This window comes from Bidens hawaiensis, unplaced genomic scaffold, assembly GCF_021521415.1.
Source record: "Bidens hawaiensis isolate Kalapana, Puna unplaced genomic scaffold, B.hawaiensis_p1.1 tig00002772_1, whole genome shotgun sequence".
In the NCBI taxonomy this organism is placed as follows: domain Eukaryota; kingdom Viridiplantae; phylum Streptophyta; class Magnoliopsida; order Asterales; family Asteraceae; genus Bidens; species Bidens hawaiensis.
In genome coordinates this window covers 873,878-890,634 of record NW_027491150.1, presented here as the reverse complement: position 1 = coordinate 890,634, position 16,757 = coordinate 873,878, and the positions used below count along the sequence as shown (strand labels likewise).

The 16,757-nt window shown below is 37.1% G+C and overlaps 1 protein-coding gene across 3 annotated transcripts; it reads left to right on the top strand.

Moving 5' to 3' along the window:
• Positions 1-8,949: 8,949 nt before the first annotated feature.
• Positions 8,950-13,643, top strand: LOC143621147 (uncharacterized). 3 transcript variants are annotated; one of them, XM_077092660.1, is made up of 3 exons: positions 8,950-9,095; positions 10,181-10,244; positions 11,829-13,643. In XM_077092660.1, exon 3 carries the CDS (start codon positions 11,889-11,891, stop codon positions 13,527-13,529), a length of 1,641 nt encoding a protein of 546 aa, XP_076948775.1. In that variant the 5' UTR covers positions 8,950-9,095; positions 10,181-10,244; positions 11,829-11,888; the 3' UTR covers positions 13,530-13,643. The 3 variants fall into 3 exon arrangements, with proteins under 3 accessions (XP_076948775.1, XP_076948776.1, XP_076948777.1); XM_077092661.1 differs by lacking the exons at positions 8,950-9,095; positions 10,181-10,244 and adding an exon at positions 11,122-11,229; XM_077092662.1 differs by lacking the exons at positions 8,950-9,095; positions 10,181-10,244 and adding an exon at positions 11,128-11,209.
• Positions 13,644-16,757: the final 3,114 nt, after the last annotated feature.

The following is a 16,757-nucleotide window of genomic DNA, read 5'->3' as shown; positions in this document are numbered from 1 at the left end:
ACGTTCAATACGACGTGTAGTTGGTGAATTTGGAGATTGAGGATCTCGTAAAACATGTTTTTAAGACGATCTAGACGATCAAGTTGATTACGACCACGTGATAACAAGTTTGAAAATCGGGTGGTGAGGTTTCGAAAGAACGAGGTCATGAAACGGATCGAAACGACCTTAGATTTACATCAATGAAAGTGAATATACTTTATATCGACACTACACACCTTGAAATCGGATTAGTATTGAGAAAAATAACATAGATTGGATTCGAGAGATAAGTTCGCTTAGGGTTAACTGAGAATATAAGTTCGCCTGGTTTGAAAATAATGAAAAGCTTTGACCAAGAATTTCTTTATATAGGGTCAGAGTTATACAGGCGAAGTTATGGATAACTTCGCCTATTGCAGGCGAAGTTATGGATAAGTTCGCCGATATTAAACTTTAAAAAACAAACCTCTATAATTTGAACAATTTGCACTTAAGTTATAAAACATCCTATAAAGAGTTAAATGATACGATCAAGACCAAGTAACCAGGTATAAAATCATACAACTGCATAAGTAAAATAAATTTTAACAATAAAGTACACGGGGATCAAATTTCAGTCTCGACAGGGACTACCACGTTGTAGAAAAGATCCGAACAGGAATCATACTAATTACGTGACTGTCACACAGATCCATGTTCAGCTGTATTATGACATAAAGAAACAGGTTGTAAGCAGGTAAATAACTTGAAATGGTTTTCATCGCTTCTGTGATACGGGTTAGGTTCAATTAAACTCAAAACTTAAATGGGCAACACATCAGAGATTGTGATGCCTCCTATCTATTCTCAAAGCATATTTGGCTTTCCCCATGTCACCCCGAGTTGACCTCGACCTGTAGTGTCTGATTAAATAGAAAGTTCTCTTCGATCTTTAGACTCTTCTTCCCGTTCTCTTTCTTACATCTTGATTGAGAAGTATTAACATTATAAGCTCTAGAATGTCTCAGTAACACATAATTTTTTTTTAAGTATTTACATAGTTTCAGAGTCGTAAACAACTGCAAGTCCCGAATCTGGATCACTGCAGTTTCTTGACACGCTATCTTCACGGGAATCAGAACACTCACGGGCTCGTGTATGACTGGGTAATCGCTTTTCTGCCTATCATTCAGAAAGATATATATGGAGACATGCACAACTCTTAAGAAGTTTCCACGTAAAATCGAGGAGATTTAGTTAGTATCACTTCTACTTTTACGCACCATAAAAAGCTACCATGACATACAATGACTGTTCTAAAGTCTTTTAGGCCTAATAACTTCACTAGTTAAGCACACAGAATCAGTATATCTATCACTTTCCAAGGTTGGATCAATTTTCTGTTAAACATAGTAAAGGAACTTCTTACGAAGAAGTAGACTTGAAAAATAATTTCATCTCCCGAAAAATTTTTTTTAACTTCTATCGCCCCGATCAAGTCGAAGTCTTCAGGTAAACGGCTATCCGGAAGATCCAATGGATCAGCTGGACCGACCACATACGAGTATGTGTCCTTCTAACTAAGTATGAACGACTAATTTTCAGCGAAAGAATAAAAATACATCATAAACCGCCCCGGTCACTTTCAGTCATCTGGTTAATGGCTATCCTCATATTCTACAAGTAGAAATGAGGACCAAACATATCCGAAGATATGTCCTTCAAACTGTGGCAACCGACATAATTCTAAGCGATAGTGACGTTTTTTTTTTAAACAAAAATGAAAAACACAGTTACTCGGGATTGATCATTTCATTCAGCTCAACAAGGTTTTGAAAACGAGTTTTGTCAAACGCTTTAGTAAACAAATCAGCGAAATTATCTAACGTATCAACCTTTTCGAGCACAATCAATTTCTTCTCAGCACAATCCCGTATAAAATGATGACGGATGTCAATGTGTTTAGTTTTGCTATGCTTTACGGGATTGTTAGTTACTGAGATAGCAGCGGTGTTATCTATGCAAATAGGAGTATGAGTGAAATTCAGACCATAATCGCGCAATTGCTGTTGTATCCAAAGAACCTGGGAGCAGCAGTTGGATGCTGCCATGTATTCTGCTTCACAGGTAGAAATGGCGACTGAGGTCTGCTTCTTGCACTGCCATGACACTAATCTGCCTCTAAGAAACTGACATCCACCTGTTGTTGACTTCCGATTCTGATTGCATCCTCCATAATCAGAATCCGTGTAGGCGACTAACTCCAAGTCTCCTCCCTTCGTGTACCACAACCCTAGCTTAGGTTTGCCTTTGAGATACCGCAATATCCTCTTCGCACCCTTCAAGTGAGATTCCTTTGGGTTTGCCTGAAAGCGAGCACAAAGACAAACTGCAAACATAATATCAGGTCTAGAAGCAGTTAAGTACATTAAAGAACCTATTATTGCCCGATATTGGGTGGGGTCCACGTCTGCATCGCTGTCTGAATCAGCACCCAATTTATGGTTGACGCAAACTGGAGTATCAAATGGAGTGCTGTCCTCCATCTTGAAGCGTTTGAGAACGTCATGGACATATTTAGTCTGATGAATGAACATCCCATCTTTCTTCTGATCAACCTGCAGTCCTAAAAAGAAAGTTAGTTCACCCATAGCACTCATTTCAAACCTCTTTTTCATGACGGCCTCAAATTCTTGACACATGGCGACTTTTGATGCAGCAAAGATGATGTCGTCCACGTAGACTTGCACCAGAAGAAAGTCGCTTCCTTTTCTCTTAAAGAACAGTGTGCTATCGATCTTTCCACTTTCAAATTCATTCTCAAGCAAGTAATCGGATAGAGTTGAGTACCAGGCACGAGGGGCCTGATGTAGCCCATATAGCGCTTTACTTAGCTTGTACACGTGATCAGGAAAGTCTGGGTCAGGAAAACCCGGAGGTTGCTCAACGTACACTACCTCATCGACTTTACCGTTAAGAAACGCACTTTTCACGTCTAACTGGAACACCTTCATCTCCTTGTATGCAGCAAATGCCAAAAACAATCGAATCGCTTCCAATCTCGCCACAGGAGCAAACACTTCATTGTAGTCGATCCCCTCTTGCTGATTAAAACCTTTTAAAACCAGCCTCGCCTTGTTCCTGATAATTATCCCTTTTTCATCTCTCTTGCATTTGAAAACCCATTTTGTGCCAATCGCATGCACATTTTTCGGTTTTGCAACCAAATTCCATACCTCCATCTTCTTGAACTGGGCTAACTCTTCTTGCATGGCTTCGACCCACGAGCTGTCCTTGAGAGCCATTTGATAGTTCTTTGGTTCAATCTGGCTAATGAAGCAGGTGTACAAGCATTCGTTAATGATGCCTGTATCTTTAATGCTTGTGTAAACACAGGTGTGCTCATTCAAGCTTTGTCTTGTTTGTACACCGTCGGACAGATCACCTATCACGTTCTCCAAAGGGTGATTTTTGTGAACTCTCGTAGTCGGAACCGAACTGACTTGCAGATTGTCTTCCAGGTTCGAAGGTAGCTCATCAATGGGTGATTGTTGTTGAGAGTGAAACGGATTGAAGAATTCCTCTTCTGTAGAGGCAGCAGGGGTATCGACAGCATTTGACGAGGAAGGTTGACATTCATCGTACTGCGGTCGTTGCACAAAGTTGTCTTCCTCATCATAAAGCATCTTCGTAGCAATTCTCTCTTCTACTTCTGCACAATCCAAGTAAGGCATGTTAAAAGATTTAAAAAGCCTATCATAGTCGAAAGCCCCAGCGGGTCCCGTGCTTGGTTTTGGTGATTTGTAACTTGTGATATCAGTGTTACACACCACCTCAACCTTGCTGGTCGATATATTAAAGACTCGCCTGTTGGGAGTCCCAACAACATATCCGACTAAAATACATTCGTCGGCTATTTCACCAAATTTTGAGTTTGTCTTTAATATCGAACACGGGGACCCGAATGGTTCGAGACCACTCAAGTTAGGCTTTCTCCCATGCATAAATTCATAACATGTTTTATTCAATCTTTTAACAGTTAAAACTCTATTAAGGATATAACAGGCTGTTGCAACAGCTTCAGCCCAGAACACCACAAGAAGTTTAGAATCAGCCAGCATGGTTCTGGCTCCTTCAATTAACGTTCTGTTCTTCCTCTCAGCCACCCCATTTTGTTGCGGAGTATACGGAGCGCTGTACTGGTGGTCTATCCCTTTCTGTAAGCAGAAAATCTCCATCTGATAGTTTTTGAACTCTGTCCCATTGTCACTTCTGATGTATTTAACCTTTTTCCCCATAATATTCTCAACCTTGGTAATCAAATTTATTACCATCTGAACCGTTTCATCCTTTGACTTCAGGAAATATACCCAAGAATATCGAGAGAAATCATCAATTATCACCAAGCAGTATGATGTTCCACCTAGGCTTTTTACATTCACGGGACCGAAGAGATCCATGTGAAGTAGGTCTAGGGTACTGACTATTGAATTAACCTTCTTGGTGTGATGGGATTTCTTGTGTTGCTTTCCCTTTTTGCACGATAAGCATTGGTCTTCAAAGTTGAAATTCTTCAAGGGAACACCCAACACCAGCTCATTCTTGACAATGTAGTTCATTTTTTGAAGATGAATATGCCCCATTCTTCGATGCCATAACTCGGACTCCGATTCAGTTGCTTTTGATAGAAGACAAGATTCTTCTGTTGCCATCTCAGTCGACCTCATGTCCATAACGTACGTATTCTTTTCCCTTGGAGCCTTCATTACTATCCAATCCTCTGGTATCTTGAAACCAGGATACAGTACGATCGCTTCATTCTTGGTAAAGTGCACCGTGTAATCTTTGTCACAGATCTGAGATACACTCAGCAGATTATGCTTCAGTTCTTCAACGAAATTCACCTTCTCTAACTTCATTTTACCATTAGTCACCGTCCCAATTCCAGTAATCCTTCCACCACTCTCTCCAGCAAAACTTACTCTTCCTCCCTGAACAGGTTTCCATTCGTGTAACAAATTCTTGTTACCCGTCATGTGCCGGGAACAGCCGCTATCCACAACCCATAGATTGTTTGCAGCCCTGTTCAACTGTTCCTGCACGATTAAAGCAGAGGATTAAAATCTGGGGACCCAAGACCTATTGGTCTTGGGTCGATACATCCCGTACTTTGGCTGTCCAAAGCTAGTATTAGAATGATTTCTGTAAGTTCTAAAAGGATACCTTCTTGTAGATTGACTATGAGGCCATCCAAACCATCGTGAATTAAATGAATTATTACTAATGATTTGTTTGTTAACAGGGAAAACCTGAGATTGATTTCTTTGAAAACCTGGATTAGTCCAATGCCTGAACTTTGATGAGTTTTCATTTTTACCATTATAGTAATTACTGTTAGTTCTATTCTCAGTTTTCGAAGGCCTCATACCTTTGAATCTCTGCTTCAGAGGGCAATCAGCAATCAGGTGTCCTATTTGATTGCATCTGAAACAACTCCTGTGTTCAACTTTCGTCTCAATAGTTGTTTTAGATGTTGAGGCTACGTTACTGCCCGTTTGTCTAACATATGGTGGGACTACGGGTTTAGTGGATAATTCTTTTCAGTTGGTTTATGTTCCTCTCCACGTTTTAGTAACACAGCCTCTTCTTTTGTCTTACTAGACTCGGATGCCTTGTCCGAATTTGATGAGACAGGACTAGGAACAGACATCTTAACATTAGAAACAGGCTTACTCGTTTCGCCTTTACTAACTTCTGGATCTTTAATTGTAACCTTAACAGGAACCGTCTGACCAATTTCAGCATCAACAGATTTCTGATTACTAGGATCATAAGTATAGTTATGATTATAAGGTGGTGGAACTTCATTATATCCAATTCCTCCCCTTTTAACTGGGGAACGTTGATCACTAACGAGGTGATCAAGTATAGCGGAGGAGTTTCTAAATTGCTCAAGTTTTCTGTTTAGTTCCACCACTTTCACCTGGTGATCAGCTATCTGTTTATCCCTTTCAGCTATTAGTTTGGTTTTCTCTTCTAACACTTCATAGCTAAGATCAATTACTTGTATTTTTTCAGCTAGACTGGCTTTAAGACTTCTGATATCTTTCTCACTAGCTTTTATTTTTACTTTGTAACTGTTTTCTCTAGCTTTAGTGTAATGATGATCTTCTTTTAATGTTTTAAATTGAGCATCCAAAATAACAAACTGATCAGTTATTGTTTTCAATTGTTCAGACAGGTTTTCACATTTCGTACAAGGGAGTTTAGTACTTACCTCAGAGAGCTGATCTGTCACTTCTGCCATGTAAGCTTGATTTTCTCCAGTTACTTTCTCACTTCCTGCAGTTTCGATGTTCGCCAAATTGGCCTGTTCAAACACTTCCTCAACATACAGATTCCAATTGTATTCCCCGTTCTGTCTGGATATCATCGCCCTATTCTCACTACTTCCACCACTCTGTTGTGTAGACCTGTTCTGACTGCGTTCTACACGTTCATTTGTGCACTCTTTAGCAAAGTGTCCATTCTGTTGACAGTTATAACACCGCACCTTTGACTTATCAAAACCTGGTCTTTCACCAACAAACTTTCTACCAGTCTTCTTCATAAACCTTTTAACTCTTCTTACAATCATCGCCATCTGCCACTGTAGATCCATCTCCTCCAGATCATCAGCATCGATCTGATCATAGTCTTCGTCTAAAGTTGCAGGGTCAACAATTTTACCTTTAATGTAGTTTTCGTAAGAAGCAATGAAAGATGCATAGAGAGCAAACTGCTGTTCAGCAGATTTAACACTCATGGGCATCTGAGAGTAGTTGGTGTTCGGAACACTTGAAGAAAAGCTACCCTTTGTTGTTTGAGGTTTAGAAGTGTTTGTTCCACCAGATACGAAACACACATCACCATCCATGTTGAGAGACACGTGACCTTCATGTGTTGAGTTAGCGCCCGAGTCTCCCTTTGAGTAGTAAGCAGATGATTCTGGCTTCGAACTTGAACTTGAATTAACTTTCTCACCATACATTCCCGGATCCTGAACCTGATCAGTTGGTGTCTCTTTTCGAACCATGTTAAGTTCAAAAGTTCATAGTTTGTTGACTGCTGTTTCCAAGTCATAGTCGGCAAACTCTTTGTCTTCTCTCATCAAGACAGTGTACATCTCCCATTTCGGTGGGAGAGCATCAAGGAGTTTTTCTACGATCTACTCTTCTTTGTAAGCAATGGAATAATTGCTGAGTTCGGTCATCAGGCGATAATATCTCGTGATGATATCATCAAGTGATTCATTCTTCAAATACTTGAACACCGAGAATTGGGTTTTGAGTAGTTTAATCTTGGATGCACGTATCCCCACATTACCTTCAAATCGGTTTTCAAGTGCTTCCCATAGCTCTCTGGCGGTTTTATACTTCCTGAAGGTGTGAAGAATCTCTTGTGGAAGAGCTATTGTTATCGCAGCATGAGCTTTGCTTTCAGCCTCATACATCTTCTTTTCTTCCTCTTCCATCTTGTTGTATTTCTTAATCTGTTCACGACCCTCATACAAAGCAGTTGGTGGAATGTATCCATCTTGAATGCACACCCACATCTTAGCATCTTGATATTTAACATACTGTTCAAACCGATCTTTCCAAGCCACAAAATCGGTACCCTTAAGCATTTTCGGTGCCTTAGTAGCTGAACCTGCTTCCACTTCCATCTTCACCAGTTCCGTAATATTTATCGAAGTCATCTTTTACGAAACGAAAACACAAAGAAACCCGAAAAATAAAAAATTTATCCTTAACAGTACTGTAGGCGAAGTTGTGGATAACTTCGCTTAAGTCTTAACTTCGCTTGAATTCTTAACTTCGCTCTCCTTTTTAAATTCGCCTGATTTGGCGAAGTTGTGGATAACTTCGCTTAACCTTATATCTTCGCCTAAACCCTACAAACAGTAGCGGCAACTTCGCCTGATGAACACGATGATTTTGCAGGTTTGATTTTGACGTTTTGCGAGGTATGCTAAGGTGTAATGGGTTGTTTTTGATGGGGGGAGGTGAGTAGGACACAAAAACTCGGTAAACTCGTCCTGCGAATAGTCGAACGGAACGATTTCTACACCCGCGTGATAATCCCGAACCACACAATCACGAGCAAATGCTCTGATACCAATTGTAGGTTCCCAGCCGGATCTACACGGAATATCACGTTCTACGTAGGTGCGGAATCCTACGTAAGACGATACGAGCGTAGAAGTCGATACACGTTAACATGATCAAACACACGTTACAATAAACAAAGACACGTTGTATTGCAACTGGAAACACGTGATTCACTGATCACCGATTACACGAAACTGAACAACTCGTAAAACTAATGATTAATCGATTACCAACCTAGCCGTATATAACAGACGACAACTTCGCCTAACATGTTTAGGCGAAGTTGTTCCTAACTTCGCTTGTTCCACAAGTTCGCCTATATCAGCGAACTTGTGAGAACTTCGCTTAAAACCAAATACAAATCCAACTAACTCGATTACAGACACTAGACACTGAACTACTGACATCATATACCAACATATTACACTCACTCATCACTCATCCAATCGATTACCATGTGAACACAATGTTTAACCAATCAAAATTCTCATACTATTGAATTGCATTCATATGATGGGATTAGATTACACTCATTCATCCAATTGATTACCATATGAACACAATCTTGATTTTTGAATTGCAAGTTGAGGGTAAATAATACAAGTCTCATACCATCAAGGACTAATATTGACCACTTATTAATCATAAAGGATCTAAACATTAAGTTATCACTTACTCCACACTTATAATCACACATATCAAAATCCCATGCATTAACGACTCGTACACTATGCATTAAAACTTGTACAATCACCTAAAACTCAATATTTTACTCTTGTTATTATAATTATTAATATTATTATTATCACAATCCTTTCATAAAGTGAATGTTGGAGCTTGTGACTTGCTTCTGACATCAGAGAGGTATTCGAAGCAGAAGAAAGAAGCATTTTTTTTTCTTTTAATAATAGTAATAATATTATTAATATTTGAATGCAATAATCCTTCACTCAGTTGATAGCTTCAAGATTGATCATCTTGCTGGTAAAAATCCAAACTTTTTTAATTTTAACTTCAATTTTCTTCATGATTCATGACTGGTTTTGGTTTTCTTGATTACCCATTTTGAATTTTGCATTTGACTGTTGTGTTTTTTATTTATTCTGCATTTAATGGTGAAATTTATTGTTTTCAAAATTATTTTTTTGGTGGGTGTTTTTAAAAAAAAAAAAAAATTGTTGCAGATAATCAGATTCATCTTTATTTGTTTAAAAATGGTCGTTTTAGATCAAATCTTTGGGGAAAAATTATTTCTTGATGTGTTTTAAGATCAAATATTTTGTGGGAATTTGACTGTCTTTCTTGCAAGATTTTACATGTAGTTAGTAGTTGTGCTTTAATTTGGGGGTTTTAATTTTAATTCAAATCTTTGATGGTATTCCCTAAATTCCAAATTTGCTTGAAACTAGTTTTTTTTTTTAACATTTTTTAGGAAAAATATTGTTTAATTTATCAAACACCTGGTGGGTATCTTTCAATTTGCTTAAAACCAGTTTTTTTTTCTTTTTTTAAATATTTTTTGGGGAAAATGTTGTTTTATTTATCAAACACCTAGTGGGCATCTTTAAAATTATTGTTTTGAAAAAAATAGTGTTTAGTGTTTAAAAGCTGTAATAATTTATATTATTTAGTCTTTGATTATACTCTGTAAAGTAGAAAAACTGTGTTTTGAAGCTTAAAAATGGTATTTCTTTAGTACAAAGCAACAATTTTCAAATTCTGTTCATTATGCATTAAGAACTTGTATATTATTCTGTGGAATATAAGGGCTAACCTTAAATCTTTGATGAGTTTGCATTATTATGTTTGAAATTGGTAGTTGAATCAAGTTTATGCTTTCTTTATTGGGAAAGTATTGTTTTTTAGCATAAAGTTCAAATTTTTTGGAGTGAATATGAGTTTAATAAACATCTTTTATATTAAAGATTTGTGCTTGAAGTGTTTCTAGTTCAAGAATCATCAACAACCTATTACTTTTGCCAAAAAATAAATAAATAAATTATTTTTTAATTCAAGTTTACCTTAGTTACATGTTAAATGTTACTTAATCATTGGTGTTATTATTGCAGAAACAACAGCTTTGAATGAATTTTGGAGCATTTGAAATGGTGGTAGGAGACTAGTCACAATCAGGTATAGAATTGTTCTTGTATTAATTGTCAAGAAGCTTAATCTTCATTTTATGGGTCCTTTAGTAGTTTAACTTGGCATATGTGTTATTAATGAAATTATGATATAGGACCCATAAAATATATAAAAAGTGGAATAAAAGAATGAGCTTTTAATTGCTTGAAAAATACATTGATAGTTTGGTGACATTTCAATTTGTAAAATACTTGTATTGTAGTGAAGGTAGATGAAGACTTCTTTAAGTCATCACTTCAAAGTAAAGTCTCACTTAAATTTCTTCACTTTTAAATAATCCACTACGAATATTTACGATTTTAAAACCGATATTACTATTTGAAATTTTGCAGCCTGTCGCGTATTTATAATGTAATAATCAATTTTTGAGCTCGAAATGTTTTTAACGCATTTGAAAAAACGAGTACTATTTCACAAATGCATAATGCATATATAACTTTTGGATAATCTTTTGAATAGTTTCAAAGTAAAGTCTCCCTTAAACTTCTTTACTTCTAAACAATTTACTTAGCATATTTACGATTTTTAATGCACATAACTATATGAATTTGGCATTCCCGTCGCATATTTATAGCGTAATCATCGAATTTAGAGCTCGAAGTGCTCTAACACGTTTAAAAAAACGAGTTCTAAAAGATTTCACAAATACATGTCTAATTTTTGGGAAGAAATTACCCTTTTTTTATTTTTTTTCACAAAATGAAAAATTGGCATTCATGAATATGTCATTTTCATAATCTAAAAGGTGATAACTTTCTTGATGATAGCCTTAAATGGGCGGCTATTTCATAGCCATTGAAAGGTTTTCCTTTCACTTTCATCATCTATACATCTAAAAATACATAAAAAAGGAACTACGGATGCATTTTTTTGTGTATATATAATATATCATATATGTATGTATTTTCTGCATATTACTACTTTACCAGCACTTGATGGAGCATTATATACATGTGGGGTTTCCATCTCATTTGTAATAACTTTGTCTCTCTTATATAATCATGCAAGATTCTTCAATGTTTTAAAATCTTGTCCCTTTTTCTTTATTTATTTTACTATTTTATTTTATTATTTGATAAATAAAAGTTGGGTTCTGCCAAGTGCCAACTTTTCTTTATTTTAATAAAAAAAAGTAGGTATTTTTCAATTTTTAATCTCAACTTAACTTGAAGATAATGGCTTCTTAAAGCTTCAAGAATCAAAATTTGATTTTGGTTTTGATTTCTTTATTTTTCTTGATCTTGGTCTCATTTTCTTCATATTTATGTTGGTTTCTTTAACCTTAAAGATTGAGATTTAAACGGAAAAAAACGCCTAGAAATTCAGTTTTTTGATCTATAAATACCTTATAAATCGATTCGTGCATCGTTTAATTCTTAAAGTTTCAATTTTTATCAATTTTTTTACTCTCTTTAACTTCAAAGTTTTAAACTTGATCTCAGATTAGTCAAATTCAAGTTATTTGATCCTTTGATATATTATATATATTTATATATCATTCACTCTACTCTTTGATCATTTTAGTCTAAAAATTTTAAAATAATGTTGGTGTTTTGTTTAATTCTTTTACAGATTAGACTTGTCTGAATTCAAGCTAGTCAAAAAGTTTGGTCAAAACTAGAAAAAAAGTCAATGGCTGACTTCCAAACAGCTGAAGAATGGCTTTCGTACGCCAAAGATCTCGTTCCAGTGGCTTTAGAAAAGGCCCGAGAGGTTAAAGAGTTCCCAGGAAGATGGAAAATGATTATAGCCCGATTAGAACAAATCCCGTCTCGTTTATCAGACCTATCAAGTCACCCATGCTTCTCAAAGAACACACTATGCACCGAGCAGTTAGAAGCGATTTCCAAGACTTTAAACGACTCAATAAAGCTGGCGGAAATATGTTCAAAGGGAAAGTATGACGGGAAGCTGCAAATGCAAAGCGATCTTGATTCGTTATCGGGAAAGATAGATTTGAACTTGAGAGATTGCGGGCTTTTGATCAAAACCGGGGTTCTTGGTGAGGTTACGATGTCGTCGGATGCTGAAGGTTCGAGTCATCGAAGTAGTGATATTCGGGAGTTATTAGCTCGTCTGCAAATCGGTCATTTGGAAAGTAAACATAAAGCTCTTGACACCCTTGTTGATGTAATGAAAGAAGACGAAAAGACGGTTTTGTCCATCGTTGGACGGAGTAATATCGGGGCTTTGGTTCAGCTCCTTACTGCTACTTCTCCGAGAATCCGGGAAAAAACCGTAACGTTAATATGTTCTTTAGCCGAATCCGGTGGCTGCGAAAGTTGGCTTGTATCCAAAGGCGTTCTCCCACCTTTAATACGGTTACTAGAATCCGGAAGCTCGGTTGGTAGAGAAAAAGCAGCCATTACTCTCCAAAGACTGTCTATGTCGGAAGAAACCGCTCGGTCGATAGCGGGCCACGGCGGTGTGGCGCCACTTATCGACATATGTCGAACCGGTGACTCGGTTTCTCAAGCTTCTGCCACTTGTACGTTGAAAAACTTATCGGTTATTCCCGAGCTTCGTCAAACGCTAGCCGAAGAAGGGATTGTGAAAATCATGATTAGCGTGCTCGATAGCGGGATATTGTTAGGTTCGAAGGAATACGCAGCCGAATGCTTACAAAATATGACCTTGAGTAATGACGAACTTAAACGGGCCGTGATTAACGAAGGTGGGGCCCGAAGTCTTTTGAATTACCTCGATGGCCCGTTACCGCAAGAGCCCGCGGTCGCAGCATTACGGAATTTAGTCGGGTTGGTCTCGGTGGAAACATTGATCTCACTCGGGCTACTCCCGAGACTAGTCCATGTACTAAAGTTTGGATCACTCGGGGCGCAAAAGACCGCCACGTCATCGATATGTCGTATATGCAACACGGTGGAAGTTAAAAAGCTCGTGGGTGAAAGCGGGTGCATACCGTTATTAATCAAGTTACTCGAAGCTCAATCAAACGGTGTGCGTGAGGTGGCGGCTCAAGCCGTTGCGAGTCTAATGACGGTTCAACATAACCGTCGGGTGGTTAGAAAGGACGATAAGAGTGTCCCGAACTTGGTTCAGTTGCTTGACCCGAGCCCACAAAACACGGGTAAGAAATATGCGATTTCTTGTTTGGGTTTGCTGTCGTCGAGCAAACAGTGTAGGAAACTGATGGTCTCCTACGGGGCGATCGGGTATCTCAAGAAACTCACGGAGTCCGAGATACCCGGTTCGGGTAAGTTGTTAGAGAAGTTGGAAAGAGGGAGGTTGAAAAGTTTGTTTGGGAAAAAATAGATTGTATTGTTTCATTGTCATGTATGAAACACTAGCTGTCAAATGTATGAATGTATTAACTTTGGATGTTTTCATAAATTTCTGAAAAATAAATAATTTTTACTTTTTTTTAAATCGTGTCGGGTTAAAAACGAGTCGAATTGGAGATCGATAAAAAGCTTGGAAGGGGTGAAAAACAAGCTGAGCCGCTTGCCTCAAACAAAAACTCGTTTAGTTATAGTCTAAGCTCGAGTGCTGTATTGTAAGAACGTTTAACGAGCCTACTATATTTTTTTAGTTTTAAGTTATTTGGGGATTCTATGTATTAATTTCAGATTGCATAGTTGATCTCGAGCCGAGCTTTAGCTTGTTTAAGGTAGTGGACACGAGCTCGGGTTGACGAGGTTAGCCTTGATTATGGTTTTTCTAAAAATGATATAAACTAATTAAAGTGTATATAAGTTAGTAAATAATAAACGGGCCAGGTCCGATCCCAAGTTTGAAAAAATGATTCAAAAACCAAACTTGAGCTTAAAAAAAATCTCAAAACAAGCTGAGCTCGAAATTTAGTGACTCAAAAAGAACTGATTTCAAGCCTTGTTGAACTCGGTCTTGACTCGACTCGTTTATACACCACTTATGTTTTTAAAAGATTGGAGATGCCTTTAATGACTTATGACAAAAATAAAAATTAATAACGTTCCTATCATTTTCGTCACGGATTTTTTTTACAAATTATTGTATTATTAGTATCACGTAATCAAATTAATTAAGTAATTTAAATGCTCTTATTTTTTGTATTATAATTTTAAATTAATTAGTCTTATAAAAAATAATGTATCCAACTTGTTGGTTGTTTGTGGGTTAACTTCATTATGGGTTATCTACTCATTATTATATGTTTCTACGAAGTTTATATATAAGACTACAACCATTGGCATTCTCAAGATTGCAATTTTGAAATTTTAAGAATAAAAAAAAAGAAAAAAGGAGTAAAGGTGGCAATCTCGATCGGAATGGCAAATCAGATTACAAACCCAATTTGTTTGTCTCATTCACACATGTCACATTTTCATTGGTTACTTTTTATTTTGATTTTTTCTTTTTAATTCATAACAATTATTTATCTATATATTTTGGTTTTTGTTTTATAACTTATTATATTTGACTTTTTAAAAAAATCTAAAAACACAGTCTTACTTAGTTTTTTTTGTGAGCATTCTGGTATAAATTTCGTTAAAGAAAATCTAAAAACACAGTCTTACTTAATTTTGTATTTCATGCTACTATTGTAATTTATTTTTATCTATTTTATAAAATGTGTTTGATTAATATATATATTTAAAGTTTTTTATATTTAAAAAAAATATAATTACTTAATTATATTTATATAGTTAATCAAAACTAATTATAAATTGAATTTATTTAATAAAAAAATGATGAGATTGGGTTGTTAATGGGAGTAAAAGATTGGAGTGGGTTAAATTTTGTAGATTGAAGAGTGAGAAATTAATTTTATAACGTAAGATTGAGATTGTGAGATTGTTGATGGGGATAGTCTAACTAGTATTTTACCCGGCGCGTTGCGCCGGGCTTGTTAGTAAAACTCAGGCGTTGGTAAAACCCAAACATTATAGGTCTCACTTTGAGGCGATAAGTCGACGCGAATTCAGTCAGTTTTGGTTATGTGAGCTATGACATCAGAACTAAATCAAAAACAATTTAAAAACTGAGGTGGACCAATGAGGTGACGTCGGTCAGTAAAGCTCGGGCTTTGGTAAAACCCGAGCGTTGAGGCGACAAGTCTACACAAATTTGGCCAGTTTTCATCACGTTTGTTACGATACCGAAACTAAAAAACAAAAATAAAAACAATATTGGTATCCTGTCAATTATCGTTACTGTACCGATGCTAAAACAAAATACGGTGATTGTACGCAAAATCGATCGGTTTCACCTAACAACACAACTATTCGGTCCACTGCAAAGTTAATATTGAAAGATAAACCATTCTACCATAAAAAAGACATAAATAACACAATTAAAAACATAAAACATTAATTTGTGGCATCAATGATTCAAACTTGGGCAACAAACCGGAACAAACACTCTTATTTACCAACATAACCACCCAACCAACACAATGTTTATGTCATCTTTCAAAATCATTAATACATATACAAAAACATAAAGAGGCCACTTTGTGGCATCAAACTCTTCTTTTATACTATAGTTATAATTATAATAATTTATAAAATTAAGACAGAATTACAAATTTTGTCGTTTAAAAATAGCCAAAAACCGGTTCGTGTCCTTTTCTAAGTTTCCTTGCAGGCGGTGTACTTTAAACTTTTTTTTCCTACAAGTTTTGTCCTTTACGCTAACTGGGTTAGAAAAAGTCAGTTAAATGCCCTCACGTGAGACGCATGTGAGGGCATTTTTGTCTTTTTGCCTACCCTTCTTCTTCTTCTTCTGTATCTATTAACACATTGATATAAACTCTCTCTCTCTCCTCTCTCTCCCTCTCCCCCTGTTACACTCCGGCAGCCACCGCCATCTTCACTCTCTCTCACACTTCTTTCTCTCTCTCTGGCCACCACCAGGTCCACCGCCATCACAGCATCCGGCGACCACCCACACCACCGGACATTCAATCTCCATCTCTATTCTCTCTCTACTCTAGCTGCAACCTCCATAACCATGGCCGGATTGATGAAACTGGCCGCTGGAAAACACACACCTATATCACCTACCTTGTTCATCCACCCATCCCCACCATTGCTCCACATCATCTTCATCATCGTCATCCAATCTATCACCACCACAACATCGACCACCATCTAAAGGATTTCATCAACCAAAAAAAATCGATGAATCTGTGAGCTTTGGTCTAGGTCGCTACCGCCGCGGCTTGTTGCCGACTGCCACCACTACCCACCACCTACCGCCGCCACCATCACCTTCAATCTCACCCACAAAATCAAACCATCATCATCCCAATCCAAATTCATTTCAATTCAATCGAAAACCCTAAAAATGATCGGTTCCGATCACCACAAACAACAACCCTCAATCTACAACCGATCTTACACCATCAATTCAACCTCAGCCATCGATTACCCACTAAAACCCTCACCTAATTCCACCCTTAATCGCTCCGAATCCGTCAAGAAACCCTCCGATTCAATTTCAACCTGAAACCTGTTTTGACCTGGAAAAAAGAAAGAAAGAAGAAAACCCTAAAATCAC

What these genes read in the sequence shown, in the direction of transcription:
- LOC143621147 (XM_077092660.1), top strand. Translation starts at nt 11,889, where the DNA reads ATGGCTGACTTCCAAACAGCTGAAGAATGGCTTTCGTACGCCAAAGAT.